Source organism: Myxozyma melibiosi (genome assembly GCF_037950935.1).
Source record: "Myxozyma melibiosi strain Phaff 52-87 chromosome Unknown BZA70scaffold_1, whole genome shotgun sequence".
NCBI lineage: Eukaryota > Fungi > Ascomycota > Lipomycetes > Lipomycetales > Lipomycetaceae > Myxozyma > Myxozyma melibiosi.
The window spans coordinates 3,760,370-3,786,822 of record NW_027042915.1 but is presented as its reverse complement, the minus strand read 5'-3'; the positions used below and the strand labels follow the sequence as shown (position 1 = coordinate 3,786,822).

At 53.0% G+C, this 26,453-nt stretch overlaps 8 protein-coding genes across 8 annotated transcripts; 6 read left to right on the top strand and 2 right to left on the bottom strand.

The window, feature by feature from the left end:
- The first annotated feature begins 1,398 nt into the window (after nucleotides 1-1,398).
- Nucleotides 1,399-3,347, top strand: BZA70DRAFT_274045 (peroxisomal membrane protein-domain-containing protein). Its single transcript, XM_064911924.1, has 3 exons — nucleotides 1,399-2,992; nucleotides 3,061-3,170; nucleotides 3,232-3,347. Exons 1-3 carry the CDS (start codon nucleotides 1,521-1,523, stop codon nucleotides 3,243-3,245), a joined length of 1,596 nt encoding a protein of 531 aa, XP_064771587.1. The 5' UTR covers nucleotides 1,399-1,520; the 3' UTR covers nucleotides 3,246-3,347.
- Nucleotides 3,348-3,415: 68 nt separating this feature from the next.
- On the top strand, nucleotides 3,416-6,343 carry BZA70DRAFT_54060 (uncharacterized protein). The gene is made up of 2 exons (XM_064915195.1): nucleotides 3,416-4,428; nucleotides 4,491-6,343. The coding sequence occupies exons 1-2, from the start codon at nucleotides 3,835-3,837 to the stop codon at nucleotides 6,072-6,074; spliced, it is 2,178 nt and encodes a 725-aa protein (XP_064771586.1). The 5' UTR covers nucleotides 3,416-3,834; the 3' UTR covers nucleotides 6,075-6,343.
- A 350-nt stretch (nucleotides 6,344-6,693) lies between these two features.
- On the top strand, nucleotides 6,694-9,408 carry BZA70DRAFT_53978 (O-mannosyl transferase). Its single transcript, XM_064915193.1, has 3 exons — nucleotides 6,694-6,808; nucleotides 6,964-7,119; nucleotides 7,176-9,408. Exons 2-3 carry the CDS (start codon nucleotides 6,994-6,996, stop codon nucleotides 9,246-9,248), a joined length of 2,199 nt encoding a protein of 732 aa, XP_064771585.1. The 5' UTR covers nucleotides 6,694-6,808; nucleotides 6,964-6,993; the 3' UTR covers nucleotides 9,249-9,408.
- A 1,555-nt stretch (nucleotides 9,409-10,963) lies between these two features.
- Nucleotides 10,964-12,715, top strand: BZA70DRAFT_274037 (LicD family-domain-containing protein). Its single transcript, XM_064911923.1, has 2 exons — nucleotides 10,964-11,480; nucleotides 11,540-12,715. The coding sequence occupies exons 1-2, from the start codon at nucleotides 11,071-11,073 to the stop codon at nucleotides 12,288-12,290; spliced, it is 1,161 nt and encodes a 386-aa protein (XP_064771584.1). The 5' UTR covers nucleotides 10,964-11,070; the 3' UTR covers nucleotides 12,291-12,715.
- Nucleotides 12,716-14,234: 1,519 nt separating this feature from the next.
- BZA70DRAFT_274033 (uncharacterized protein) lies at nucleotides 14,235-19,228 on the top strand. The gene is made up of 5 exons (XM_064911922.1): nucleotides 14,235-17,029; nucleotides 17,092-17,238; nucleotides 17,302-17,643; nucleotides 17,698-17,850; nucleotides 17,920-19,228. Exons 1-5 carry the CDS (start codon nucleotides 14,413-14,415, stop codon nucleotides 19,203-19,205), a joined length of 4,545 nt encoding a protein of 1,514 aa, XP_064771583.1. The 5' UTR covers nucleotides 14,235-14,412; the 3' UTR covers nucleotides 19,206-19,228.
- On the bottom strand, nucleotides 19,229-22,375 carry BZA70DRAFT_274029 (high affinity potassium transporter). Its single transcript, XM_064911921.1, has 3 exons — nucleotides 21,365-22,375; nucleotides 20,995-21,313; nucleotides 19,229-20,933 (listed from the first exon to the last, which is right to left on the bottom strand). The coding sequence occupies exons 1-3, from the start codon at nucleotides 21,966-21,968 to the stop codon at nucleotides 19,337-19,339; spliced, it is 2,520 nt and encodes an 839-aa protein (XP_064771582.1). The 5' UTR covers nucleotides 21,969-22,375; the 3' UTR covers nucleotides 19,229-19,336.
- Nucleotides 22,376-23,131: 756 nt separating this feature from the next.
- BZA70DRAFT_53890 (WD40-repeat-containing domain protein) lies at nucleotides 23,132-25,083 on the top strand. Its single transcript, XM_064915191.1, has 2 exons — nucleotides 23,132-23,852; nucleotides 23,915-25,083. The coding sequence occupies exons 1-2, from the start codon at nucleotides 23,192-23,194 to the stop codon at nucleotides 24,979-24,981; spliced, it is 1,728 nt and encodes a 575-aa protein (XP_064771581.1). The 5' UTR covers nucleotides 23,132-23,191; the 3' UTR covers nucleotides 24,982-25,083.
- On the bottom strand, nucleotides 25,041-26,126 carry BZA70DRAFT_234451 (TatD family; the record flags this gene model as incomplete). Its single annotated transcript, XM_064910296.1, has 2 exons — nucleotides 25,041-25,586; nucleotides 25,653-26,126. The coding sequence occupies 2 exons, from the start codon at nucleotides 26,124-26,126 to the stop codon at nucleotides 25,041-25,043; spliced, it is 1,020 nt and encodes a 339-aa protein (XP_064771580.1).
- Nucleotides 26,127-26,453: the final 327 nt, after the last annotated feature.

Here is a 26,453-nt window from a genome sequence, read left to right as displayed (position 1 = left end):
TTGGTGGCTGGTTGGACCAACTTTGCTCAATGAGGTGATTGCGGTGAAGGGGGCGGTGCAGGGTGGTGATTTGATGAGAGGAGTTGGCCTGTTTCTGTCTGTTTATTAACCGGGCGGTGTCTGTCGATGGCTGCCGTCGATGTCTGGCGGGATGTCAGCGGTGATGTCTGTTCATGTCATGTCAAGCCAATTGCGATTCCATGGCCCATGTGATGCGCTCACAGCATACAGCCAGCAGCCTCGCTTACGATGAAGAAAACGGTAGATAACGAAATCTGCACGGTCTAAGTCTACGATTGAGATCAGATTGCATCTGGCTGCTCACAAGATCAATCGAGAAACCGATTATGCTTCTTCTGTCTACGCTTTGCTCACCGCCGCGCGTGCTGCCCGCCGGATCCCACGCTCGCAGAGCTACAAATAGCCTCGCTATACCTCGCTACATAGCCTCGCTGTCACTTTGATCCAGAGAAAGTATTTAACATGCGAGAACTCTTGATATAGGAAAATAGCCTTGTAGGACATAATGGGGAAAAAACGTGACCCATGTCGCTTGGCCATGTGCGCGAGGCAACTTCTCCACGCTCGTTGTGATAATCAAGGGCTATATATGGATCTGATCTGCCCTCCAGTTCTGATTTTTTTCTTTGTTTTCTTTGTTTATATATTTGCTTGCTTAATTCTGGGAAAGAACAGGACTAAACACCAGCAGCATGCGCTCATATTCACTCCTTACGCTTGTCGCCGCCTTGTTCGCGGCGTGCATGGCAGTCGTCGACGCGTATCCCTCGCCGTTCCTCACTCGCCGTCCAGCACAATCCTCCTGGTCCGCACCTCCACCTTCGAGTCTCGATCTGACCGACTCGATTGACGCCCGTCTTCTGCACACATGCCGCCAAGTAAGAGACGAGCTGCTCGCCTCTTTAGGCCGCCAAGACTCTTCCCACGGCTCGCCTTCGTCGCACTCCCCGCCGGCGATCAAAACCACGTTCGTGGGCGATGAGTATGATCCAGAGCTAGGCCTCAATGTGCAAATTGCGGACGCAATGAACGAAGCGTATGCGTCTGAGGAGGAGCGCGAGTGGGCGTATAACGATGGAGAGAGTAGGCGGAATCAGGTTTATTGCTATCGGCTCGAGTTTACTTGCATATGCTGGGCCGCCATATAGTCATACTCGCCAAGTTGCGGCCACTTTCCAATCACCTCTTATCAATTAATCTATATGTATACTAGCTGGACGCAAAATATATTATGGGATACCAAAAAAACAATAAGACATTGTTTGCGTAGAACAGACGTAAGATGGATTTTTGCGGGGAAGAAGGCGGACGGGCAGCAAGGACTCGGTTTAAGCTTTCGCGATGCGGCGGACTGCGCTCGTTTGGTTCCCACCTCGGCTCACTAACGCGCCAGATCCCCTCCTGAACCGATATTTTCTCTTCCTCTCGCGCTCTCTTCTCTGCCCCCCACCGTTTCTCTTGCTGCTATTTGATTCACATCTACACAACAAAATCTAGCAATGACCGACGTCGATCCGGCAGAGACACCGGCAGACAGCGGCGCTGCAGATCACCAGCAGCCGGCCCAGCATGCGACCACCCCGCCTTCCTCGGCTTCAGAACCCCGGTCGCCGACGCCGTTCTCGTCTTCGAGCTCGACGTCGTCAAAGGAAGATGTGGAGGGTGTTAGCGAGTTTAGTTTAGCTGATGATGCGGTGCCGAAAAAGCATGTCACGCTTGAGGATGCGCAGGAGGAAAAGGAGGTGGTCACAGAGGAGAAGACAGGACTTGAGAGCACGGACGATGTTCCCGTCGAAGGTGTCGCTGATTTCAAGAGTGGGAAACTACGAACGAACGTGGAAGATCCTCGTCCGGATATATCAGAGACTGCCGGAGCATCCGATAGCGATCACAAGAAGGCGTTCGGCTGGCTATCGTCCTACGAGACATTCATGCTCAAGAACGCAAACCAGATCGTCTCGCTCGAGTCGACACTGCAACATATAACCTACATCGTGCCCGGGAAATTTAAAGACGTCGAACTCGCGACTGAAACTATCTACTCGGCGCTCAACATCCTCGGACTGTACCACGACACGATCCTGCTGCGCGCCGCGACTTCAACCTCGGACCGCTACCAGCCCTCGATGCATACGCGCTACACGCACCACTACACCACACAAAAGGGCAGCAAGTACAAGCGTCTGGCGTATATCCTGACCGTTTTGCAGAAAGTGCAACTGCTGCTCGAAGTCCTGGCGCGCAAGTACGGTCGCAACGGCGGCGAGCGCGCGCAGCACTCTACCGTGCTTGCGCTCGAGAGCGTCAAGGCACTGCTGCGGATCATGCTCCTGCGCGCTACGGGATCACGGATGCTGCCGAATCCGGTCGTGCCGGGACGGGACTTCGATTCTGCGATCCTAGAGGAAGACGAGGACGAGAACGCGAAGGAGATGCCGACGGAGGAAGAGGCAGGCGAGATTGAGAAGTTTTGGACGATGCCGCGGACAGGCCGGCGGTTACCTGTGCCGAAGGCGTCGTCAGGCCGGAGTCAACAGAGCGAGAAGAAGGGGGTGGGTGAAGACGGGGTGGCGCGCTATCTGATCAAGAGGGTACTACATCCAGACGACGTCGCGCCGGGTCCGCGACTGATGCACCGGCTGAGCGGTGACGGACAGGTAAAGGAGATTCTGTATCTTCTACGACCACTAATCTACGCTATTCTTGCCTACAGCGCCGTGCGCATGCGAGCCGGCAGCAGTAGCCACAACAGTAGGAAAAAAGAGCTGCTAGAGTGGGCGCCGTGGGTAGTCGGAGTCGCGATCGAGTGGGCGTGCAAGGACGGCGTGATCGACTCACTTGCGGGCGAGTACGGAGGAATCCGGAACGCGCGGGCGAAGTTGACGGGATTAGAGAAGGAGGAGTTGAAGAAGCGGGGGAATGATATGTGGTGGTGGGCTCTGCGAGGGAAGTTTTACGAGTCGGTCACAAAGTGAGTAGGGATGGTTTTTTGAATTTGAGATGATGGAGGATGCTAACGAGAGATTGCCACGAATCTAGGCCGATACTGGATAAGGTGATTCAGAAGACGGAGAACGTGCCTATACTGAATCTGGTGGGTCTTTACGTGGGCGATTATCAGTATCTGTTGGAGACATATCACTTTGCTAGTAAGTACAGTTTTGGTTTGAGAAAGAGCGAGTAGAGCGGTGCTAACTTTTACATGTGCAGGCTCGACCTTGTGAACAGGAAGTACAGCCAGCGAGCGGCATTAAAAAGCAAGCCATTATCTGTATATTTCTAGGTTATAGTACACTACAATTTAATCAGAGCCATATAACAAGAATAGTCGGTAAACAAGGCAGATCAGAAGCGTCGGTGCGCTCGTGTGCTGGGCGCGAGAAGCCGCACGTGATTGCCAGATCAGACGAAGGCTGGACCGAGGCTGATGGTGGGAGGCCCGGCACGGATCAACCCTCGGATCGCAAGTAGCGGAGCTGGACGAGGGGGGTCTGTGGGGAATACGATAAAGAGAATAAGAAGACGGAGCATTAAACTACGTAAAAGAGCAATCACAGGCTGCTGTGATGTCGGGACAAGGACTGGCTGGCTGGCAACAAGGCACAGGCCGAGGAAGCCAGACTTTTGGGAGCGGCTAGCGATCAGCTTCTGCGCTCAGGTCGAGGCGGGGCTGCTCCTCTCATCCTCCTCCTCCAACGACCCCACCTTTTAAACCTCTACTCCTCCTCTTCCACTCTTCTCTTCCTCTTCCTGCTCCCTTGCTCAGCCAGCTCCTAATCTTCCTCACTCCTCCCCTTCTCCCCGTCTCCCACAATGTCCCTCTCAGAGTTCGTCCCCAGCCAGTCCACACCCGTCGTCTCCTACTTCCCTGCAGACCACCCCATTCCCACCCGACAGGACATCGTAACTTTCCGCACCCCCAAGGGTAAGCCCCAAGGAATTGCTCTCCCCGGCACCAAGAAACCCGGCTACTCCGCAATCTACCGCAACGCGCACCATCCGGACGCTCTCATCGAGACCCTGCACCCGGCATTTCGCACCCTCTACGACTGCTTCGAAAACGCCGTCCGCCTCTACGCCGACAGAGACTTCCTCGGCCGTCGCGAGTACGTCCCAAAGTACGGCACCTGGTCGCCGTTTATCTGGGAGTCCTACGGCCGCGTTGCCGAGCGCCGCACTGACTTGGGCTCTGGCCTGCTCCGAGTCGCCAAAGACGTCGGCGTCCAGCAGCGCGACAAGTTCGGCGTCGCCATCTTCTCTCCAAACAGACCCGAGTGGGCAATCACTGATCTCGCTTTGCATGCGTATAACCTCTATGGTGTCACGCTCTACGACTCGCTCGGTCCCGAGGCGTCCGAGTTTATCCTCAACCTGACCGAGTGCCCGATCCTCGTCGCCTCCCTCAACGTATGTATCCCCGCGCCGAGCAAGGCTCGCTGGACCACAGCTTACTGACGTATTCTATACAGAACATCCCCGAGATCCTCACTTTGAAGCCTAAGCTCCCCCACCTGAAAGCCATTGTGTCGATGGACGAGCTCGAGGCGCCCCACGACACTCCCGGCAACACCCGCCGCGCGCTCCTCAAGACCTGGACGCAATCGCAGGGCGTGCAGCTCTACTCCTTCACCGAGGTCGAGCGTCTCGGCCGCGAGGCCCTTGTTCCCCACAATCCACCCACCGCAGAAGACATCCTGACCATCAACTTCACCTCCGGCACTACCGGAATGCCAAAGGGTGTGGTCTTAACCCACAAGAACGCGATCGCGGCATTGTCAGGATCGTGCTTGCATGTCGCTATTTCAGGCAAGGATAACGATGCTTTGCTTAGCTATCTGCCCCTTGCGCATATCTACGAGCGATTGGCCTTCTGCCAGGCCTTCTCCTTCGGCGTCAACTACGGCTTCTTGCACGGATCTGTGCTCGAGGTGCTCGACGACATCAAGATGGTGCATCCTACCATGTTCCCCTCGGTCCCGCGTCTGCTCAACCGCATTGAAGAAGCCGTCCGCGCAAAGACCGTCAACGCACCCGGCGTCGCCGGTGCGATCTCCCGTCGCGCGCTGGCCGCCAAGCTTGAGGACATGAAGAACGGTGGCACCGGCAATCTCAGGCTCTGGGACGCATTGTGGTCGCGTAAGATCCGCAAGAATGCAGGACTTGACCGGCTTTACACCGTAGTCTCCGGATCGGCTCCGATCGCGGACGACACGCTCCAGTTCTTGCGCGCGGCGCTCGCGTGCAACGTCGTGCAGGGCTACGGACTGACTGAAAGCTTTGCGTTTGGACTTGTCTCTGAGCCCGGTGACTCGACGACCGGACATTGTGGTCCTCCTGCGGTTGCCGTCGAGATGAAGCTCAAGGATGTGCCCGAGATGAACTACACTGCTGATGATCTACCGAACCCGCGCGGCGAGCTGCTGATCCGTGGACCGGTGATCTTCTCAGGATACTACAAAGATCCTGTCAAGACTGCCGAAGCGCTCGACGAAGAAGGCTGGCTACATACCGGTGACGTTGCTGAGTTTGACTCGCTCGGTCGCGTGCGCATCATCGACCGCGTCAAGAACTTCTTCAAGCTCGCGCAGGGCGAGTACGTTGCGCCCGAGCGCATCGAGAACCAGTACCTGGCGGCGTGCGACCTGGTGTCGACCGTGTTTGTGCACGGCGACTCTGTGCAGACGTTCTTGATTGGTGTGCTCGGCATCAACCCGGAGACGTTTGCGCCGTTTGCGTCCGGAATCCTCAAGCGGCAGATCGACCCCATGGACTTGCATCAGCTCGCAGCCGCGTGCGAGGAGCGCGAGGTGCGCGTTGCGGTTCTCAAAGAATTTGAGCTGATTGCAGCAAAGGCGAAACTACAGGGTTTCGAGAAGGTCAAGAACCTGATTTTGCGGATCGAGCCGTTCACGATTGAAAACGATCTTCTGACGCCGACGATGAAGGTCAAGCGGCCACAGGCGGTCGCGTATTTCCGATCTGAGATCGACAAGTTGTACGCTGAGGGCGAGTTGCTCAAGTCTGCACCTAAGGCATTGAAGGCCAAGCTGTAATCTTTTTTCTCTATACTTTTGTCGTATACGATAAATCTAAACGGAAAAGAGAGATGCCTGATTTTACTGTACATTGATTGAGCTGGCATGATCAAATGATAGAACATTCTGTTGTGTTTCGTGCGCGCGTACTTGTTATGAATTGTTTCTTAGTTAAGCTGCTGATGAAGTGCACCAAAATATCTGTTTTTTATCTGAGGAGAATCATGTGAAAGTAGTGAAACATTTGTAGAAGCCAAACCTGTCCGATGACGTCACCCCGCCTGTGTATGCACACAAATCACACGCGCTCCCGCCATCACTGCACATGCGTCTGCGCGATCACGCGTCCACGCAGCGGTTCGGCAAGCAACCCCTTTGCTTTCCAAAGAGGAAGCACACACGTTAACCTTTTTCCAGATTCCTTTTGGCCACGCAAGCAGTCCAGGTTTCTTGTGTATTTCCGCATTACAACAGGTCAATTATCAAAGTGAATCGATAATTTGGTGAGTTTTCTCTTTGGTTGAGAAGCAGGATGAGCGGACGACGAGGGATCAGTGCGGGTTTTCTTTCTTCTTCGGCCCCTTTGTGGCCACGTTCGTCCTGTTCATCTTTCTCTGCTTGATGGAGTAGCGACTACTCAGCTTGGTTCAGACAACTAACAATTGTATCGCGAGAGTGTAGGTGGCATACCTCCTGTCTGTACTGAAATCTGCTGGAAGAGGTTTTTTCCAATTGTTGGTTGATTGTTGAAGGTACGTTCAGTGATTGATCTATATTTGGCGCGCTCAAAGAGAAGAGACCATGCGATCGACATCCGGTTTCTCCAAAATTGCTTCAAATCCAATTGTCTGATGCAACGAGCCAAAGTATGAAAGAATCAGGAAGAACTGACTTGTTTGATTTTTAGAACGAGATCGCTCGGTTTATTTGATACAGAATGTCGAGTACGGGCGTCAACGGTGGAGCGACGAAGCCTAGACAGAGAAAGGCAACCAAGGAAGCCGTGCCGGTTGAGCAGGTTGAGGAGGTCAAGGTCCACTCTTCCACGACAGGCGAGGATGAGGTATGCTTTGGCTTTCTCTTTTAGATATAGGCGATTGTGATACTGACCATAATCAGCCCTCGTTAGAGACGTTAGAGAAAATCTTTGCCCCGCTGCTGTTCACGGTCCTCGCGTTCATGACCCGGATGTACAAGATCGGCGTGTCTGACATTGTAACCTGGGACGAGGCCCATTTTGGCAAATTCGGTTCGCATTATCTCAAGCGCGAGTTCTACTTTGACGTGCACCCTCCGCTCGGCAAGATGCTTGTCGGCCTCTCTGGATATCTGTGTGGGTACAACGGATCCTTTGAGTTCAAGTCTGGCGAGAAGTACCCAGAAGAGGTGAATTATACGTTCATGCGGGTGTTCAACGCGACGTTTGGAGCGCTGTGTGTGCCGATTGCGTATTACACCGCCAAGAGCTTGCGGTTCTCGACCGCGGCGACCTGGCTCGTGACGCTGATGGTTCTGTGCGAAAACTCGTACGCGACGATCTCGCGGTTCATCCTGCTGGACTCGATGCTCATGTTTTTCACCTTCACGACGTTTCTCGGGCTCGCCAAGCTGCACACGTACCGGAACCAGCAGTTTTCGAAAGGGTGGTACTTTTGGATGACGTTCACTGGCGTGAACATTGGGTGCGTGACTAGTGTGAAGTGGGTTGGTATGCTGACTACGGCTTTGGTGGGAATCTACACGATCCAGGAGCTGTGGGAGAAGTTTGGAGATCTCAGGATGCCGTTTACTACGTACATGAAGCACTGGGCAGTTCGGGTTGTGTGCCTGATTGTGATTCCCATGGCGATCTACATGCTGTCGTTCAAAGTGCACTTTTTGATTCTGGAAAACAGCGGACCGGGAGATGCGCAGATGTCGTCGCTGTTCCAGGCTAACTTGAAGAACTCGCCGTTGACAAAGGGACCGCTGGACGTGGCGATGGGGTCGAAGGTTACTATTAAGAATATGGGATACGGCGGTGGATTGCTGCACTCGCACGTGCAGACATATCCCGAGGGATCTGAGCAGCAGCAGGTTACGTGCTACCACCACAAGGACACGAACAATGACTGGGTGTTTATTCCGATTCGGACCGATCCGCCGTACGACCACAAGGGTGATATCCGGTACGTCAGCTCAGGAGACCGCGTGCGGTTGATCCACGACATGACGGGTCGGAATCTGCACACGCACAAGATTGCGGCGCCGGTGACGAAGCACCAGTGGGAGGTGTCGTGCTACGGAAACGACACGATTGGCGACGAGAAGGATAACTGGATTGTGGAGGTTGTGAAGGACACGCACAAGGACGGCAAAGTGCACACGCTGACGTCGACGCTGCGGTTCCGGAACGAGCCGCTGGGATGCTATCTGCGGGCGGCGAACGTGGCGCTGCCGCAGTGGGGATTCAAGCAGGTTGAGGTGACGTGCGCGCCGGACACGGTTGTGTGGGACCGCTTCACGCACTGGAATATCGAGCAGCACACGAACGACCGGCTGCCGCCTGCGGACACGCGGTCGTACCGGTCGCCGTTTTTGAGAGATTTCGTGCACTTGAACGTGGCGATGATGACGTCGAACAACGCGCTTGTGCCGGATCCCGACAAGCGGGACGATCTGGCGTCGCGGCCGTGGCAGTGGCCGCTGCTGAACGTGGGGCTGCGGATGTGCGGCTGGGGCGACGAGTCTGTGAAGTACTATCTGCTGGGTAACCCGGTTGTGGTGTGGGGTTCGACGCTGTCGGTGGTGGTGCTTGCGTTGCTGACGTTTGTGTATATTTGCCGATGGCGACGGCAGTATAAGGACATGACGGGTGAGCAGGTGGAGTATTATGTGTACTCGGGGATCTACCCCGCGCTCGGGTGGGCGCTGCACTACTTCCCGTTCATTCTGATGGCACGCGTGACGTACGTGCACCATTACCTGCCGGCGCTGTACTTTGCGATCATGACGTTCGGGTTTGTATTTGACTACGTGACGAGCACGTTGATGAGTGGGCGGGCGAAGAAGTACGGCCGGCCGGTCGCGTACCTGGCGATGTACGCGGTTGTGGTGGGGCTGTTTTGGGAGTTTTCACCAATTTCGTTTGGGATGACTGGAAGTCACGAGCAGTACGGATACTTGAATTGGTTGAGTACGTGGACGATCTAGTAGGTGAAGAAGAAGAAGAACAAAAAGAGGGAATGTAAATGTGCAGAGTAGTCGTTAGAATTGCAAGTATGTTTTTTAAAATAAGGATAGCGAGGAATGCAGGGTGACGCGTAAGTAGGCGAGTCAGCAGGAAAGATAGGAACGGTAGGGTTGCGTTAGTGGCGAGCTGCCGCTATCCGAGATTGGTACCCGGAAGACAGCAGAGCACGACTACGGCCTTAGCGGGGAGGAGGAGAGTCAAGGAAGGGGCCGAGGCGGACGATGAAGCGGCTGGGAGGTGAATCCGAGGAGCTGAAGGCAGAGAACGGGGGTGAGGTGGATGGGAAGTGGTGAGGAAGGGATTAGTATTGTGGCGAGGAACAGACAATTGACATTAAAGTGGCAAAGGGTCGCATGCGTGTACCCTGCATCTAGACTAATTACCGCTTACTTGCCCGAGTCGAGTTGTATACGATATAATCTTCTATTCCGCTCGCATTTGAGATATTGTGATTGTTTATAGCTTGTTGTGGTCGTTGTTATTGTCTGTAATTTGCTTATAGGGGACGCTGACGTCGATGGAGCTGGCTCCGAAACGCCGAGAACAGGAACGTGAAGATCGTCAGAGATCTACAGGTGCACATCCCTCTCGTCACCAAACCGTCCGTCTCGTGCTCGGCACCACTGGCCGTGCTTGAGCAATGCTTTGATGGTGCTGGTGGTCACTTCTGGTGATGATTCCAAGGACGACAGACAGATGCAGGGCGGCTACCAGAAAAACAGCGAAGGGCCCGAGGTCTTTGATTGCGGAAAGTTTAGTTGTGGCCGGGTCAGACGGCGGTTATCTTCTGATAATTTTGTGAAGTTGAAGTCGGGGAGTTGGTTGTTGATGTAGTGGCAACGCGATGATTATTAGTTAGCAGCTAGTTATCAAACGTCTTCATTCATTCATTCCTTCTTTGCCTCTGAATGCTGTTTGAACGTCAAGAGTAGATAGTGAAGACCACGGGTGTGTGGAGTGTGTTGAGTCAGGCTCATGTCCCAGCTTTACCTCTGCCAACCACTTCCGCCGTACCTATTCAATAAACTAATCATATACTGATCAACCAAGAGTAAACAACCACTCTTTTGCCTTTCAGCATCCAACCCTCCAGTCCTCCCTATCTATCGCTCTATCTCGTGAGTCCAAGCGCTCCTCCGCCGGGTAAAGCCCATGCAAAGCACCAGCCAAGCCAGGGAGCACTGAACGACCAACCACGAAGCGAGCATTAGCAACTCTATAGAACGCGGAGGCGTCGGAGATCTTAGGCAAGAACGCCCTGGTTCTGTTTTGGTTAGTCGCAAGGAGGTCGAGATGAGGGAGGAGGAGGATGGAGCGGGCGCTGCGATAAAGGTTTGGATGTCGAGTCAGTCGCTTATGCAGATATCACGGTTGCTTCTGCCTGCGATTTCTCTCTTTTAGTGAGTCGGTGTTGATTCAGTGATGTAATATATTATAATCTTCTTCTGTCTGTCTACATATCATACACTTACTTCAACAAATATCTATGGAGCAGCAAGAAGAACACAGGCATAGACAGTAGATGACGTAGCTTATCGGCCCGAAACAGTAGCGGGTCGTGTGCACATTTGATTCCGGAACCGGACCGGGTCAGAGTTCTCGAGAGGCTCGGGTTATCCGATTTCCGTCCTGAACACAGACACACGACCAGGTCGGAGCCCGGCCACCGCCGTCTCTTTTGCCCATCGTCTAATCTCCGGCTTTCCCTTCTTCCTCTTTTATTCTTTTGTTATTCTTCTCTTCTTCGTCTTATTCTTCTCTGTATCATTATTTCTTCCAGCCATGCTTCACCGCCGCTCCTTCATCCTCTCCTTGGCGGCGTTCGTCCTCACAATTACGGGCTTTACAACCCTGCTATCTGCATATCTCAACTACGACTCCAGCGCGGATGGCCCCCCTGCAATGTCAATCAACCACGAGCTTTTCTACATCGCTCCCCCGCTCAACCCCATCAAGCCCCCTCCTAAATACTATGCCGAGCCCTCAGTCAGAGACCCCGGCAAAAAGAACTTCCACGACCTGCACTACGACAAGCGCTTCTTCCAACGTGAGCTCTCCGTCCAAGACCGCGAGCACTACATCCGCGAAATGCTCGGCGCCTGGTTCCAGTTCAACGAAGACAACAACCTGCAGTCCTGGATTGCTCACGGCACTCTTCTCGGCTGGTGGTGGAATTCCGAACCTCTTCCCTGGTATGTTCTTCTCCCCTCGACTCTTTCTTTCTGACTCTTGGTTTTTAACGCGCGTCCAGGGATGTCGACGTCGACATCCAAATGTTTGTCCGTTCAATGCAGCAGCTCGCAAATGGCTTCAACGACACCGTCTACACATTCACGAACGAGACCGGACACACCCTCAAATACTACATCGACGTTAACCCTTACTACGTCTACCGTTCGCGTTCGAACGGCATGAACGTCATCGACGGCCGCTTCATCGACATGCAAACCGGTCTCTACATCGACATGACCGCGCTCGCCGAGGCTGACCCCATCCGACACCCCAACATCGTGTCCTGCAAGAACAACCACAAGTATCTGATTGACGACCTCGTGCCCCTTCGCCGTACTGTCTTTATCGGCAAACCCGTCTACATCCCCTACGAATACGAAAAAGTACTCCAGAAAGAGTACTCCCGTCGCGCGCTCACGAACGGCAGGTTCCAGAAATACGTGTTTTCTGTCGGGCTCCAGAAATGGATTCCCGAGGCTCAATTTAATAAGGAGCACCGGCCCTGGAACGACATCGGACGCGGCCCCGCGACCGCGCCCAGCGAAAGAATGAGCTCCGCCCCGGTAAAGGTCGCAGCCAATTCTCCCGGCAAAGTGATCCCCGGAGCACATGCCCGAGCTTCAAGTAAGACAGAAGAAGACACAGCAGAGACTGTGTTCAAGGAAGTGAGCATCAAGATGAAACCGCGCAAGCGCATGAGTAGCCTCTCTTTCGGCTCGCTATCAGACGGTAGCTGGAAACGTGACGTGCGGATAGAGAAGGACGCTTAATTGTCCATTGTCTATATGCGTTTATTGTTTTAACTTATGACTTTCTTGTGGTTTTGGAATATAGCATTGTTTCCTGCTGGTATTCTCTCATTGTTGTGATTTTGATTTATGCCTTTTTGTCTTATCTATTGACTACATACATAGCTTGGTTGGTTCTATGTTTATATCACCGTTTGTGTGTCTTTTTGGAAAATACGTGCACTCACAGCTGGAATACGCGGCGTCTTCATTTCAGCAGACTGCTTTGATGACCAGAGTTTCCTTTTTTTTGGGTTGTGTTGCGAATGTCGAAATGTGAATGGGTTAGCGACGACAGCGACAGCGACGTTTGGGATTTCGTTCTTGCTTTCTCTATTCCTGTCATTTACCTCATTATGTCTTATAACTTTGACTATTGTATATACTTTCTTCTCTTTTATTTGGGTAATTTCAATTTGGATATACAACGAACCTGTCTCGCTTCTCTTCAAGTAGGAAAAACGCAATCAAAGCTAAAGGTCGACTACAAAAAGCTTCAGGTGGACGCGTAAGCTCGCGCCAGGCTCTCCAGCAACGACTCATCTGCCTCCTGCCGCGTCCTCATCCAGTCCCGCATTTCCCTTTTCTTTCTCCTGCTACACCAGTGCCTCTTAAGCCGTAAGCTGGTGAAGACTCCTCCTTTCTTTCACAAAACCCGGAATATTCGCACGCGACCACATCCGCCTGTGACGCGTCACTATCTTTTGTCCTCGCCCAGGAAATTTATTATAAACTTTATTTGTGGGACTTTTGTGCGAGCCGCGTCATATTATGTCATAAATTAAGTAAAATAGGTTTGGTGGCGAACGCAACACAAAACCCTTCAAAAGTATCGCGATAGGAATTTCAGACTAATATTTTATATAATCATATTGCATACCATGACTAATATACGAAGTGAATGATGTAGATGGCAGGATTCTGCATTTATTGCAACAAATCTCGTAGAATTGATCTATTACATGCCACCGAAAGCACAAGAACAGTATATCTGTAGTTATTGGCTGGCGTAATAGCATACTGGCGTAATACTCTTCTTCGCTCTCAGAACAAGCAGCAGCCGTGCAACCTCAAACTCTGCGTTCGCTTCCTCCAAACCTGTACAACCGCATCTCGTCACCAGCCCCTCCACCTGCTCTCCTTTTTTTTAGCAAGACCGCCCCCAAGCGCCTTCACAGGTGCTCTGATATCTTGCACAGAGAGCGGGCAGCTATATTCTGCAGCGTCCAAGTTTGACTAAGGGTGCTGGGTGTTTTTTGAAGTTCTGTGATCTTGTTGATTCGTTCAGGTATATATCCGTTCTTGTTATACCTGTGCCGCGATGTTGGAAATAGGACGCGTGTTGTTCGCTCTTACCGCTTCTGCTTGCTACTTCAGCAAATATCTGTGACTGTTTGTATTCTAATACGGTTAATATTTCTCTCCATCTAGCTCTCTCATACTTATCTCTCAACATCAACTACGATCTACGCGACTGATCTTACAATCTTTACTAAATATCTGACTACTACCACCCCGGGTTTCAACCTACTTCCTGTACCCACCTAATAATCTCAAATGACAACGCGTTATCACAATCAATAACCGTATGAGTGGATACCAGCAAGTTCCAGGGCCAAATCAGTATGCCGTGCCTAGCGACACCGACGTCGTCCTCATAGGCAGCGGCGGCGGCAATGGGAATCCCACGCAATCTATGCCACTGCCGGAGAATATGATGCAAGAGCTGCAGAGGCAACAGCAACGGCTCTATCGATGGCAGCAGGTACTGCAGCAACAGCAACAATTTCAGCAGCAGCAGCAGAAGCAGCTCGAAGACTGGGAGAAACTGCTGATGCAGCAGCAGCAGCAGCAAGAAGACCGGCATAAACTGCTGATACAGCAACAGAAGCAGCATGAAGAGCGAGAGGCTTTGGCTTTGCGGGAGTATGAACAGCAGCAGCAGCGGAATCGACTACATCAGCAGCAAGTGCAACAGCACAAACAGCAGGTGCATGAGCTACGGCAACAGCAAAATCAGGTACAACAGCTACAGCAGCAGCTACAACAACAGCGACATGAATTACAGCAGCAGGAGCTACTACTGAAACGAGCACAGCTCGAAATGCAGCTGCAACAACAGCAGCAACAGTTACAGCAAGCCCAACAGTCACAACAATCCCAACAGCGGCAGCAGCAACATGAACATAAATCCCACTCTCGCTCAGTCGACTTGATTACACGCTCCCGCTTTGCGCAGCTCTCGTTGGAATCCAAACGCAAGTTCATCAGCCAGAATCTCAGCATTCTCGACTACCAGCTCTCGTTCTTGCGCGAGCTCGATCCCGTCGTCTGCAACGAGCAGATCCAGGAGTGGAACAAACAGTTAAAGAGACCCGGGCACACGCACACCTCTGCGTGGAAGAAGCCTGCTGACGACGAGGACTTTCAGCACTGGTACGCTAGGGCTGCGCATTCGGAGGCGGCGAATATGTCGAATGTGTCGGTGGGTGAGAAGCAGGTTGCCGGTCTGTTGACGCGGGATCCTACTCAACTGCGTACAATGGCGCAAAAGGAGCAGGAACGGCAACAAGCACTTTTCGGGCAGCAGCCTATACCACAGCAGCAAAATTCTTTGCAGTTGCAGCAGCCTCAACAACCACAGCAGTCGGGCGCACGGATAGACGATGCGGGCGTCTGGCTGGGCCCCAATCGACCTGAAGAAACACATACGGCTCGCAGATTGCCTGTGTACCCACCGCCGTCGTCTTTTCAGTCTCCACAACTGCAACAGCAAACTCTACCACTACCGCAGCAACAGCAGCAACAGCAGCCAAAGAATTTTCTCAAGTTCCCAGTACAGAGCATTATGCTGCCGTCTCATCCAGAACAGCAACGACAAATAGGTCAACAGCAACAGCAGTTATCAAGAGTCCAGAGCACTGCGGATCCTTTGGCGATTCAGAGTCAGCCACTCAGCTCACCGTCTTTGTCTGGTGGGCCGCAGTCTGCGCAGCCGGAGCAATTACATGTTTTGGCACCGGAACAGGAAAAACAACTTGTTCAACCACAGCAGGATCCGCAACAATTGCAGGAACAGCAGAAGAGAGTGGAAGATGTCAGTAATCATCCACCTCTACCTCCACCTCTACCAGCACCACAACCGCTAGCACAAACGCAGGCACAAACGCAGGCTCAACCGCAGGCTCAACCGCAGGCTCAACCGCAGGCTCAACCGCACGCATCAGTCGGAAGTACGAGCTCGGCTGCTCCACCAGTATCTGTGCCTCCACCGGTCGCGACTGATTCGACGCCGGCGCGGGCTAGTTCCGCCCCTACTCCGGCTCTACCACCGTCTTCAGCAGTTCCTGCAGAGAAGCCCGAGCCAAGCCCGAATTCGCAACCCCAAATCGCTGCACAACCTCAAAAGATCCCGCTTCCGAATATCCCTCTTGGACTGGACCACTACCCTACTCTCATGAACAAAACCAACATTGCAAGCGAAGTCTTACGAGTTCTTGGTCTATCTCCCGATAAGAAACCTCTGAATTACGATCTCCTGCCGTTGCAGAAGACGAATCCGTTCTTTCTTGATAGAAATGCGGATTTGAAGTTTTTATTCGAAAAGAATGTGGACTTTTGGGATAAGTTAGATCCGCCGGGCGAGAGAATTGCGGAAAAGGTTGCTCCGGAGGCCCTGGAGAAGGCAGCAGAGAATGAGGCTCCAAAGGCGGCAGAGAAAGAGGCTCCAAAGGCGGCGGAGAGAGAGGCTCCGAAGGCGGCGGATAAGGCGGCTCCGTTTATTATCAATCTGGACTCCGATTCAGATGACGATAAGAATGACCGGGAAGCATCACAGAAAGCCCTGGCACCAACATCAGCAGCAGCACCTTCTCTTCCTCCTGTTCCTGTGAAGGACACTGAGAAACTTCCTCCTCAGCCTACCCTTCCTGTGGATAACGCGGAGAAACGTCCTTCTCAACCCTCTCTTCCTCGTCCTCCCGCAAACAATGCGAATCAGCGTCCTTCTTATTTTCCACTTGCTGCGAAGATCACTGAGAGACGCCCGACTGTTCCTGTGAATAATGCGGAAAGAAGGGTGCGCCAGGGTCAATTACGGATTGCTGTTCCAAAACGGCCTCCTTTTGATAATCGGTTCAGAGACACGCGTGATCTTATCATTAAGTTCGAGTCCGAGTCTGAAAGTGAGGATGATGATCCACCCCCATCACAACCGCCACCTTCCGGTAAAACGTCTTCAGGAACAAGTGCAACGGCCAGTGTACAGCCTATTCAGTCTACTCAGCCTGCTGCTTTAGCTAACTTGCCTGTTACGCTGCCTCGTCAAGCCGAACAAGCGGTGAAGCCAAGTGCGCCTGCGACATCATCTGCAGCCGTCAGTACGCCGGCGAAGGTCACATCTGCACCTCCTCGACCTCTTCCGCGCACACCATCTTCTTCAGAATCCATTACGAAGACCAGTGATGTATCTGCACAGCCTAAAGCTCCAGCAGGACCGCCCTCTGTAACGACACAGAAAGCACAGGAGCCAGCGACCAAGGCAAACACGACTGCAGCACCATCAGATTCCGGAAGTACGCGTGTGGAAGCACCGCGACCGCAACCCCCCACGTCTGTCTCTCAGCCAAAAACAGATGCTCGTGCTCCTGCAACACCTCTACGAGGTGTTCACAATACTTCCGCTACACCCTCTGACGCCCAGCATGTACAACGGCAGCCAAGTGAGTTTCCGCGTGGCATAGTATATCTATTGCTGGGAATAGGGCTAACTTCGATATCGCAGCGACGACAACAGCTTCTTCTTCCCCTCAACTTCCACCGGCATCACAGAAGTCCACGCCTACGCAAACGTCAGCCAACAACGCGACGTTCCGTAAACCCGCGATCCCCACACCGCAGTCTGCAAAGACACCGAATGAGTCTCCGCGTCGTATGTTTCTCTTCTTGTGTGGTATGAGTATCCGCGAAATTAACTCCTATTCTGTGACTCTAGTTTTGCCTTATGGGAAGCCCGCATCTCAGATTGCACCGCCGCCTCCACCACCTCATCCAACCCCCAACACCACGCCCTCATCCAAACTTGGTGCGAATGAAAACAATCGGCCTTCTAATCCCAACGCTTTAGATCATCTATCTGACGAGGCTCTATTTGCAGCTTTGAGAAATGCGATAAAGATTGGCGGACCTGTGAGATCGCCTAGTGTCAACGGTACGCCGTCGAGATCAACAAATCATCCAGCGCATTCGTCATCGCCTTCTACGACTAGTGCTCAGCAAAGAACAGCTGCTTCGAGCGCTAAGGAGCACGCAGACGGTAAATCACAGTCTCAGCAGAGTAAGTTCTATTGCATTTTTCTAAACAAGAGTAAAGCTGACATCCGTCCGATAGCAACGTCAAAAGCTGAGTCCCCTCGACTTCCGCCAGCTTCACAGAAATCTCCAGCAGGACCTGCTCCGTTTAGGAATGCGTCAGAGAAGTCTGGCTCCAGTGAGCTTTCGTCGTCTAGAGCGCAGGCTGCAAAGGTGCAAGAGCTTTCGCGTCGTATGTTTTGCCCTATCATTTGACTACCATCGAATCTATATTAGGAAGTACTGACAACGTGATCACTAGCCGCGGTCTATACGAAGCCTGCTAACTCGATACCACCACCGCCACCGGGTCCTCCTCCACCTCCCGCATCAAACGTCGACTCACCTCTACCAATTTCCGGTTTCTTGAAGCGAAAGACATCGCAAGTGAAATCCGGTACGCCAAAACGAGTGCGGATTCTCGAGCCAACTTCATCAACTTCATCGGCTTCGCCGGTTGGTAACGATCATAGGTCCGATGCGATTCACCGATCGTTTGCTATACCTGCATCGATTTCATCGACTCCTGTACATCCATCGGTTGCTTTTCCCCCGTCGAGTCATTTGCCTCGGACTGACGGTAAACCGGCTGAAGCAGCAGTGAAGGAGGCGAAGACGGCAGAGCCTGCAGCTGTTCCATCCGGTCGCCCAGACGAAAAAGTATCCAGCGCGACGCGACGCCTGAAGAGCTTGACGATCGAATCTCCTCTGCGCCCGACAGGCATGCGTCCATCGGTGCATCCAACACCACGCACTGCTGCTGTGCCTAAGCGTTCGTATTCGGGGGAGCCTTACGAGGCTTCAGACGGTGATGGTCTCATTGAATTAGGGAGAAAACGGCCAAAGGTAACGCCACTTGGTACTCTCAGGAATCCGTCGTCGTCGTCGTCAGTGCCGACGCTTAGTCCAGGCGCCAAGGACCCCGACAGGTCCAGGTCGTTTGAGTGCAAATGGCCTGGATGTGGTGCGCGCGAAGTAACGGCTAGCGATGCACACACGGGCGCGACGTGGCGGCGAATGGTGAAAGGCTCGCCGGTGCTGCTTCACTCGGCGGGAACTTTTCTGCGACACTTTATCCAGATGCACACGAAACCCGAGTCCTCAGACGCTCCCGTCGAATGTCTCTGGCCCGGGTGCAAGTCCGACGACTCTGGCGGGAACCCGCAGCACGAGGAAAGGAAGAAATTCGACAACAATATGGATTTGATTTCACACGTGCGCTCGGTACACCTGCGGCAGATGGTCGGCGATAACGGCGGAAGTCGCGGGCCAGATATCGAGAGCGCGGTCGCACATTCGCGGAAGCGGATGAAGGCAATTGAAGATTCGCTTATCACGCCGCTGGCGTACCCCGCGCTCGACGAGAGCGTGTTTGATGCGCTAGCGCAGCGGCAGCAGGCGCAGCAGTTTGAGCCGGAGGAGGAGCTGCGGTATGTGGATAATGCGGATGTGTTGAAGTCGAATAAGTTGCTGTGGAAGGAGTATGTCAGTATGGCGCATATAGGCGCGGGATGGGATAGTGAGGTTGAGGATGATGTGGTGGTTTGAGCTTTTTTCTTTTCTTTCGGATTGTGTATTTGTATATGTATTCATTCATGGTTTAGTGTATATCATGGCAGTCAACTTTTAGTAATACTTCTAATAATAATCATATACATATATAAAAAAATCATTCTTCACTAGATATAGATCTTACTTCCAAGATACATCAGATTCATCTTCGGCACCTTCTCGCGACCAGACTCGTCGTCATCATCATCGATGCGGACATAATTTCGATGTCCCAGCACACGGTCTATCGGACTAAACACCCATTCGATAGCACCCGCTCTCGTCGCCATCCACGCACGGCGGAGGAGCGCGATAGGAAACGACGAGGTGGAGGACGATGGACGCTTAGCGCAGACGTCCTCGTTTTCAATCACATGGTACACCGTTGTCACTGCACTTTTCGCTGGCGAAGAGGCATCGGCTGAGGACGACGACGAGGGAAGCTTTGCGATGATCTGCGCGATGAGCGCGTCGTCGATCGCGACGTGGTCCATGAATCCGAAACGCACGATGCAGCGGTGGAATCTTGGGATCTTGCGATACGGTCTGAGCGCGATGCGTCCTGCCTCTGCGTCGACGAATGGCGCGTCGACGATCCGCACGCCGAGGAAGATGACGTGCTCTGGAAGCGCGGGGCAGAGGTTCAGTAGCTGGACCATGATGGCGGGGATCGTGTGCGGCGAGTGGAGTGTGTGGGTTGCGTTGGTGTGCACTATCGCGGCGGTGTTGGGCATCATGCCTAAATCGATTGGCGGGTTGGTGTTGCCTGGTTTGCTGCCGCGCGGTATAAGACGCAGCGGCTTGGATTGCTGGAGAGAGTCTGCGGCGTCGTCCTCCTCGAAGACAGGTAAGTCCTCCGCTAACCTGTGTGTGGGGACAAAGTACACAGCATCGCGTAGGCCGATCGTGTTGTCATCCCGGTTAGGGATATGGTTAAGCGGCCGAACGCTGCCAGCGCCCTTTGTCGATGAGGCAGAGGAGACAATGAGCTCCTGTCTTTCCTGTCTGACGGGATCGATGCCTTCAAACACCTCGCCGACTCGTATCCGCCGGCTATACTCGTTATCGACCTTGAGCGCGCGCGCCCACCGCCAAAAGGAGATGAAGCACGTGAAGAGGATTGCTACCGCGAGCGGGAACCATGCACCGTGAGGGATCTTCTTGATGTTTGCAATCACGAAGCACATATCGAACGCACCGAAAGCGAGGCAGAACGCGGCTGTGATGTAGAACGGGAAACGGAAGACGTAGATCATGCAGAACGTGATGAGCGTCGTGGTCACGATGAAGTCAAGCGAAACACCAAGACCGTAAGCTGCTGTCACATTGTTGCTTGTTCGGAATCCGACAGTGGTGAGGATGACGCCGACCATTAGTATGTAGTTGACTGCAGGGATGTAGACTTGTCCAGCGGTGGTCCTCGAGGTGTGGATGACCTTGAACGGAGGGAAGCAGTCGATATGGATCATCTGCCGCAGAATGCTAAACACACCCAAGATGAGGGCTTGCGAGGCAATCACGGTCGCAAGCGTGGCGAGCACAAACATGATCCAGTACTGCGGAGTGTTGGTGCCGCCCGGGATCGAGAGATAGAACGAGTTTGCGGTCGCAGACGGATCGCGGATGATGAACGCGGCCTGGCCAAAGTATTGGAGCATCAGACAAGGCCATACAATGCACGAGAGCGAGAGCTGTACGGATTCTCTTCCGAAGTGACCAACGTCCCTGTATTAAATGTTAGAAAACAGGGTCAAACTACTGCAACACAGATGGAAATGATACATACGCAAACATGGCCTCGACTCCGGTAACAGAGAGCATGACCGCACCAAGCAAATCAATACCGCCGTCATCGCGCAAGAAATCGATAGCAAATTTCGGGCTGAGAGCTTTCATGACCGAGGGATACTTGGCGATGTTGATGATACCCGTGACCGCGATAGCGACGAACCAGATTAAGACGATGGGAGCGAAGATGATTGACAGGCGGCCGGCGCCCGAACTTTCGGATAGAAAGAGAAGGAGGAGGATGATCACGGAGATTGGCATCACGAGATTGCTGATTGAGGGGACGGGGATTTCGATACCGCCGACTGCAGTGAGCACTGTCAAGTTGTCAATAAGTGTAACAAAGTAGCTCACTCGATAAAACTTACCTGAAGTGGTAGGCGTCAAAAGACCATCCGAGATCACCAAACTGCATCCAATAAAGCACAACATAAGTAGAAGCTTAGGAAACACAACCTCGTGAAACCATCCGGTCATGCGCAAGCGGAGCCTGCTCATCTGCGAGTCTCGCGTGAGACTCTTGCTGAGCTCGAGATACATATCCGGCTCCATCTCGCCCGGGAGCACCACTCCACGGGGTCCGACATGCAGTGTGCGCGCAAGCTTGGCGTAGATAGCTACCTGTCCACCCTCGCCGTTGTTGGGTCCAAGTAAGAGGACGATGAGGCAGTACTTGACCATGACGACGATGGTGAAGGTCCAGAAGATGCAGGAGGCTGCGCCCATAGATTGGCGCTCGGTGGGCTCGGAGTGGGGGAAGATACTGGAGTAGACGTATAGAGGACTCGTTCCAATATCTCCGTAGATGGCACCCAAGCTCTGGAATGCCATCCAACAGACTTGAAGTTTTCTGTTTCGGCCTGTAGATGAGTGCGCTCCAGCAGCAGCAGCAGGATCAGCCGCCTCGAGGTCGGTCGAGGGCAATGTTTGCAACTCAGTCGGCTCGTCAGAAACAGTCATCTTGGCGGTCATAGGCGTGATAGAAGACGTGGGAGCAATGAGACGAAAGAGGAAGGATGAGACCAGAAACAAAACAGCAGAAACAGCGGGACGGAGGCCCAGGTTTTATAGAGGTGATATCTCGCATCTCGTTAGGTCAGACAGATTAGAATGCACAGGGCGGTAGTGAGGTCAGCGACAGAAGAAATTTTGGTTACAGAGGGTGGTGGAATATCGGCGGACGGGCAAAACAGAAAGGTATCAGGCAGGTAGTAAAATTGCGGTACCGTCCAGAAAGAGGAATCAGCGACGGCGCATATCGTAGTATGGTTACGAACAACAAAGAATTGGGCAGTGCAAGAACGCAGCGAAAGAGAGCAAAATGACAGAGCAGATCGCCCAGATTAGGCCATGCCGACGGCAAAGTACGCAGTGCAAAGCGCAGCCACGAAGGTACCCGGCCGATGGTTAGTTTTGGCCAGAGAGGAGGAGGAGAGGAGCCAGGTGAGGGCAGAGGGTTTTCGTCGAACTGTTCTCTAAATGGACTGAAATTCGGACATTTGAGGCCCGCAAAACTCAGATTTGGTCGCGGTCAAAGAGAGCAGAGGTTTAAATGGCAGACGAGGCAGAACGGCTGGTTAGTCGAGCGCGTAGAGCAGAAATCCCGCGCAGAGCTATGGCAGCGGCGGGATAGAGTTGGATGCTCGCAAACGCCTATTGTGTTTATATCCTGAACCGTTTCATCTTCTGCCTGCGTTTCTTTGGTCCTGCCTGAGATTTTTATGGCACGCGGCGGAGAAGTTTGCTCTTTGTTGCCTGGTTTGTTTGTTGATGCTTCGCCATCGCCGTTACGAGCACTGCAAGCGAACGAGACGTAGCAGATCATCATCAGACTCGAAGAACAATTTCAAAACTGAAGATAACAGCAAATGTAATTCATTCATTCATTTAGCAGTCACGTCTCTGCTCTAGACCCACGTCCATGAACATACGCACAACAAAAATAGACAATCACATGCCGCTCAACTTCCCGTCTCATTTGTACGACACACAACACACAATAGGAACAAAATAAATAAAGCAAATTTTCAGTCAATCAGTTTCTAACAAACAAATTAGTCAGCATTCGCGCGTCATTTACGTGTCGTAGTGCGGCTCATGCTCCCAACGTTCCTTACGCGCCGCGGCGCGTTCTGCTCTGCTTCAATCCATTCTGCCTGCTCCAACTCTTCCAGCCGGTGTCTGATTCAACAGCAATGCTACCAGGGACTCCATCTGATGTTAGTAGCGGAAAGAAGCGATCCTCTGCGAGTAGAAGGTCGTTCAGCCAAACCACTCTCTTCTCCTCGCGGCCTTCCTCCTCAAGATCGACGAAGCAGCAGCAGTTTCTATCTTCCCCACCTCTCCAAGACATCACCCAGAGTCCGTCTCTGAACTCAGCCTTCTACTCTACTTTTCCGTCATGCTCCACATCACAAGCAGCTTCAAACAGACCTTCCAGCATCGGTCTTTCTACACCAGATTCCTCTCCCTGCCCGAAACGCATAAAAAGCTCATCCTACCACGATCCGACCCCCGCGCGCCATGCATCCCCGCGACAATCTCTCATCAGCAGCCTTCGCCAGGAAGAACCGCTCCGTCTGCCACGACGGCTGTTTATGCGCGAACTAGCTTGCGACAGGCGTTCGTCCGCCGCTGCGTTTTACTCAAGAGCGGATTTCAACCGCTTCGAGTTGCGGAATTTCATGTCGACTGCCGAAGACGTGTACAGTATCGGCAATACGCGTATGCGTGTATTGGCTAATGATTTGCAGAGTATTCCGTTTTCTGTCACTAGTTGCGCGAGGCACCCTATCAGCGTGGTTGGCGATGAGGGCGGCCTTGTACATATGCTTGATACCGAAAACCGCACCATCAGTACGCATCTCTCTCTTCAAACTTCGGTCCCTCTTCTGTATAGTTATTAACTGGTTTCCTAGAATCACCACTGGTCACACTAGCATGTCACGAAAGCGCAATCTTTGACCTCGCGTTCTCCCCTGACGACGTGCTCCTCGGCACCGCCTCCGGCGACCAAACCGCGCGGATCTTCGACGTCCAAAAGCAAATCTGCACAGACATTCTTTACCCAGACGGCACCCACTCCCTCAAGCAGATCCGCTTTTGTCCGACCAACAACGACGTGCTGATAGCCTCCACCCGCGGCGGCACGATCGCGCTCTTTGACCGACGCACGGCGACCACGATCGGCCGCTCGCACGACGGCATATCGCGCAGGATACCGTGCGGTCTTCTCGCGCGGGCGCAGAATCCAGAGAAAGGAAGGCGGGCGAAAAACAGTCATGCGCGAAGTGTGACTTCGGTTGAGTTTCTCGACGACTACAGTATCGTCAGCGCGGGCGAGGAGTCCAGCGCGCTGCGCGTGTGGGATATCAGAAAACTCGATCTGACAAAACGGTATCTGCAACCGGTTATGGAGTCCCCTAATACGACAAACAGTCGTTATGGCGTCACCTCGCTCGGTATCGACCGCGCGAATGCCCGCATATGGGCGCTGGGGAGGGATAATTGCCTGTACGCCTACCCGCTCCTGGACGGGCCGCGAATTACCCAACCGCTGGAAATTCTCCGCCACGAAAAGCTCAAAGTGGATTCGTTCTACGTCAAGCTGAGCGTACTTTCTGATCCCGCGGCCATTGCGGCCGGGAACCTGAGCAGCGGGTACGTAGCCTGTGGAAGCTCGACTAATTCTGTCGTCGTGTTTCCTTCGTCTTCGCGCGGCGTCGGCGGCGGCATCGCGAATATGAGGCAGGATGGGGAGAGTACTCGGAAAGCTGGAACGGCGCTCGTACATGGCCATACGGCGGAGATTACAGGCTTGTCATGGAACAGCAACGGTGCGCTTATGAGTATCAGCGATGACAGAACCAGTCGCCGGTGGACTTTCAATCGTGATGGTGCAGCAGTGGATGAGATCCGGCAGCGGTGGAAGCCGTATGAAGACGAGCAGTTTGTCTGGAATAGAGAGGGATATGCAGAGGCATAACTTTTCACAATTAATAAGCGGTGTATATATACAAATCTATTAAATCATATCTACATAATCTACAACCCATAAACCCGTCTCGCGTTCTCAGTCGTGATCCTCAACACGTCCTCAACCGTTACCCCATCCTCGCCTCCCTCGCGCAAGCACTCGACAATCTTCTCCGCCGTCGCGGGGATCATGCCCGAGTGCGAGACCGCATAAATGCCCATCTTTGCTCTATTCGCGTTCTTCATCAGCGAATTCGGCACCATGAACGGCGCATCGGTTTCGAGCACGAGACGGTCGAGAACCCGCAGGCCGCCGGAGCGGATTAGTCCCGTCGTCGTCAGCAGAGAGGCAAAGGTGATCACTCCCGTGATTCCAATCACGGCGTTGGGGAAGTGCTCGAGGATCTCGAGACCCATTTCGGCAGAGTCGGTGAAGCAGTGCACGTGCAGACGGTGGTTCCGCGGAAGATGCGTCTTGAGGATACGGAGCGTGTCGGCCTCGGCTTCGCGCGTGTGGACGACGAGGGTTTTATTAAAGACCTTTGACGCGATCTCGATTTGGCGGATGAATACTTCCTCCTGCTCTTTCTGCGTTGATTGATTCTTCTTATAGTCCTGGGAGAAGATACAACGTCAGTATGCGTCACCGTCATTCAACCCATCTTCTAGAGGCTCACTTACCAATCCACACTCCCCCACCGCAACACACCGTGGATGCGACCACGCCTGCATCATCTGTGCCTCGACATCGGGCCCATACAGCCTCGCGCTATGCGGATGACAACCCATCGTGAAATAATATTCCCCGCCCCACTGCCTTCCCTCGCCTGAAATCCACCTCGTCTGACTGCCCAAGTCCTTCCACGCATCGCTCACGGGTATATCGCAAAACACGTCGACAACAGCTCTCAACTCCGACGTGAAAAGCATGTTTGCAAGGTCGACCTCGTTCTTCACGTCCTCATCCGAGCTTCCTTTCTGCTTCAACATCGCCAGCGTAGTATCGAGATGGCAATGCGTGTCGATATACGCCGCTCCGGGGTACATAGTCGGCACCAAGTGATCTCTCAGCGCCATGAACTTCTTCTTCTCCCTCTTTTCTCCTGTACGGCCACCCTTCTTGTAGTTACTGCTGGCTCTATCAGATTTCGACATGCCCGCGTATGTAGCCAACGTCCTCCTTCCAAAGTCGTTATCAAGGATCCCGCTCTTTATCGGTATCCGCAGCGGACAAGTATTTGAGTAGCTTTTCAACAGAGCACAGCGCTGTAAATAGCTTCTCTGCATATTATTTCCGTCCTCGGCCCGAGTTCTAGTTTCGTCGACACTTTCACTGTCCGTTTAGTCACTCATACGTGAACTCCTAGTCAACTCTTTCTCGAATGCTCAAAACCTGTTCGGATGAGCTCGAGCTCAGTTTTGCAGTACTTTAAAAGTTCATTATACGTTTGAGGTTAGGGTATTGATGGATTGCAGACAGAA

Bases quoted from the DNA above. Each gene is read 5' to 3' on its own strand.
- BZA70DRAFT_53890 (XM_064915191.1), top strand. From the start codon at position 23,192: ATGCTACCAGGGACTCCATCTGATGTTAGTAGCGGAAAGAAGCGATCC. The intron at 23,853-23,914 runs GTACGCATCTCT...CTGGTTTCCTAG, and splicing joins TACCGAAAACCGCACCATCA to AATCACCACTGGTCACACTA.
- BZA70DRAFT_274029 (XM_064911921.1), bottom strand. From the start codon at position 21,968: ATGACCGCCAAGATGACTGTTTCTGACGAGCCGACTGAGTTGCAAACA. The intron at 21,314-21,364 runs GTAAGTTTTATC...ACAACTTGACAG, and splicing joins TTTGACGCCTACCACTTCAG to TGCTCACTGCAGTCGGCGGT. The intron at 20,934-20,994 runs GTATGTATCATT...CATTTAATACAG, and splicing joins GGAGTCGAGGCCATGTTTGC to GGACGTTGGTCACTTCGGAA.
- BZA70DRAFT_274045 (XM_064911924.1), top strand. From the start codon at position 1,521: ATGACCGACGTCGATCCGGCAGAGACACCGGCAGACAGCGGCGCTGCA. The intron at 2,993-3,060 runs GTGAGTAGGGAT...CCACGAATCTAG, and splicing joins TTTTACGAGTCGGTCACAAA to GCCGATACTGGATAAGGTGA.
- BZA70DRAFT_274037 (XM_064911923.1), top strand. From the start codon at position 11,071: ATGCTTCACCGCCGCTCCTTCATCCTCTCCTTGGCGGCGTTCGTCCTC. The intron at 11,481-11,539 runs GTATGTTCTTCT...ACGCGCGTCCAG, and splicing joins AATTCCGAACCTCTTCCCTG to GGATGTCGACGTCGACATCC.
- BZA70DRAFT_274033 (XM_064911922.1), top strand. From the start codon at position 14,413: ATGCAGCTGCAACAACAGCAGCAACAGTTACAGCAAGCCCAACAGTCA. The intron at 17,644-17,697 runs GTAAGTTCTATT...TCCGTCCGATAG, and splicing joins TAAATCACAGTCTCAGCAGA to CAACGTCAAAAGCTGAGTCC. The intron at 17,851-17,919 runs GTATGTTTTGCC...CGTGATCACTAG, and splicing joins GGTGCAAGAGCTTTCGCGTC to CCGCGGTCTATACGAAGCCT.
- BZA70DRAFT_53978 (XM_064915193.1), top strand. From the start codon at position 6,994: ATGTCGAGTACGGGCGTCAACGGTGGAGCGACGAAGCCTAGACAGAGA. The intron at 7,120-7,175 runs GTATGCTTTGGC...GACCATAATCAG, and splicing joins CCACGACAGGCGAGGATGAG to CCCTCGTTAGAGACGTTAGA.
- BZA70DRAFT_54060 (XM_064915195.1), top strand. From the start codon at position 3,835: ATGTCCCTCTCAGAGTTCGTCCCCAGCCAGTCCACACCCGTCGTCTCC. The intron at 4,429-4,490 runs GTATGTATCCCC...TATTCTATACAG, and splicing joins TCCTCGTCGCCTCCCTCAAC to AACATCCCCGAGATCCTCAC.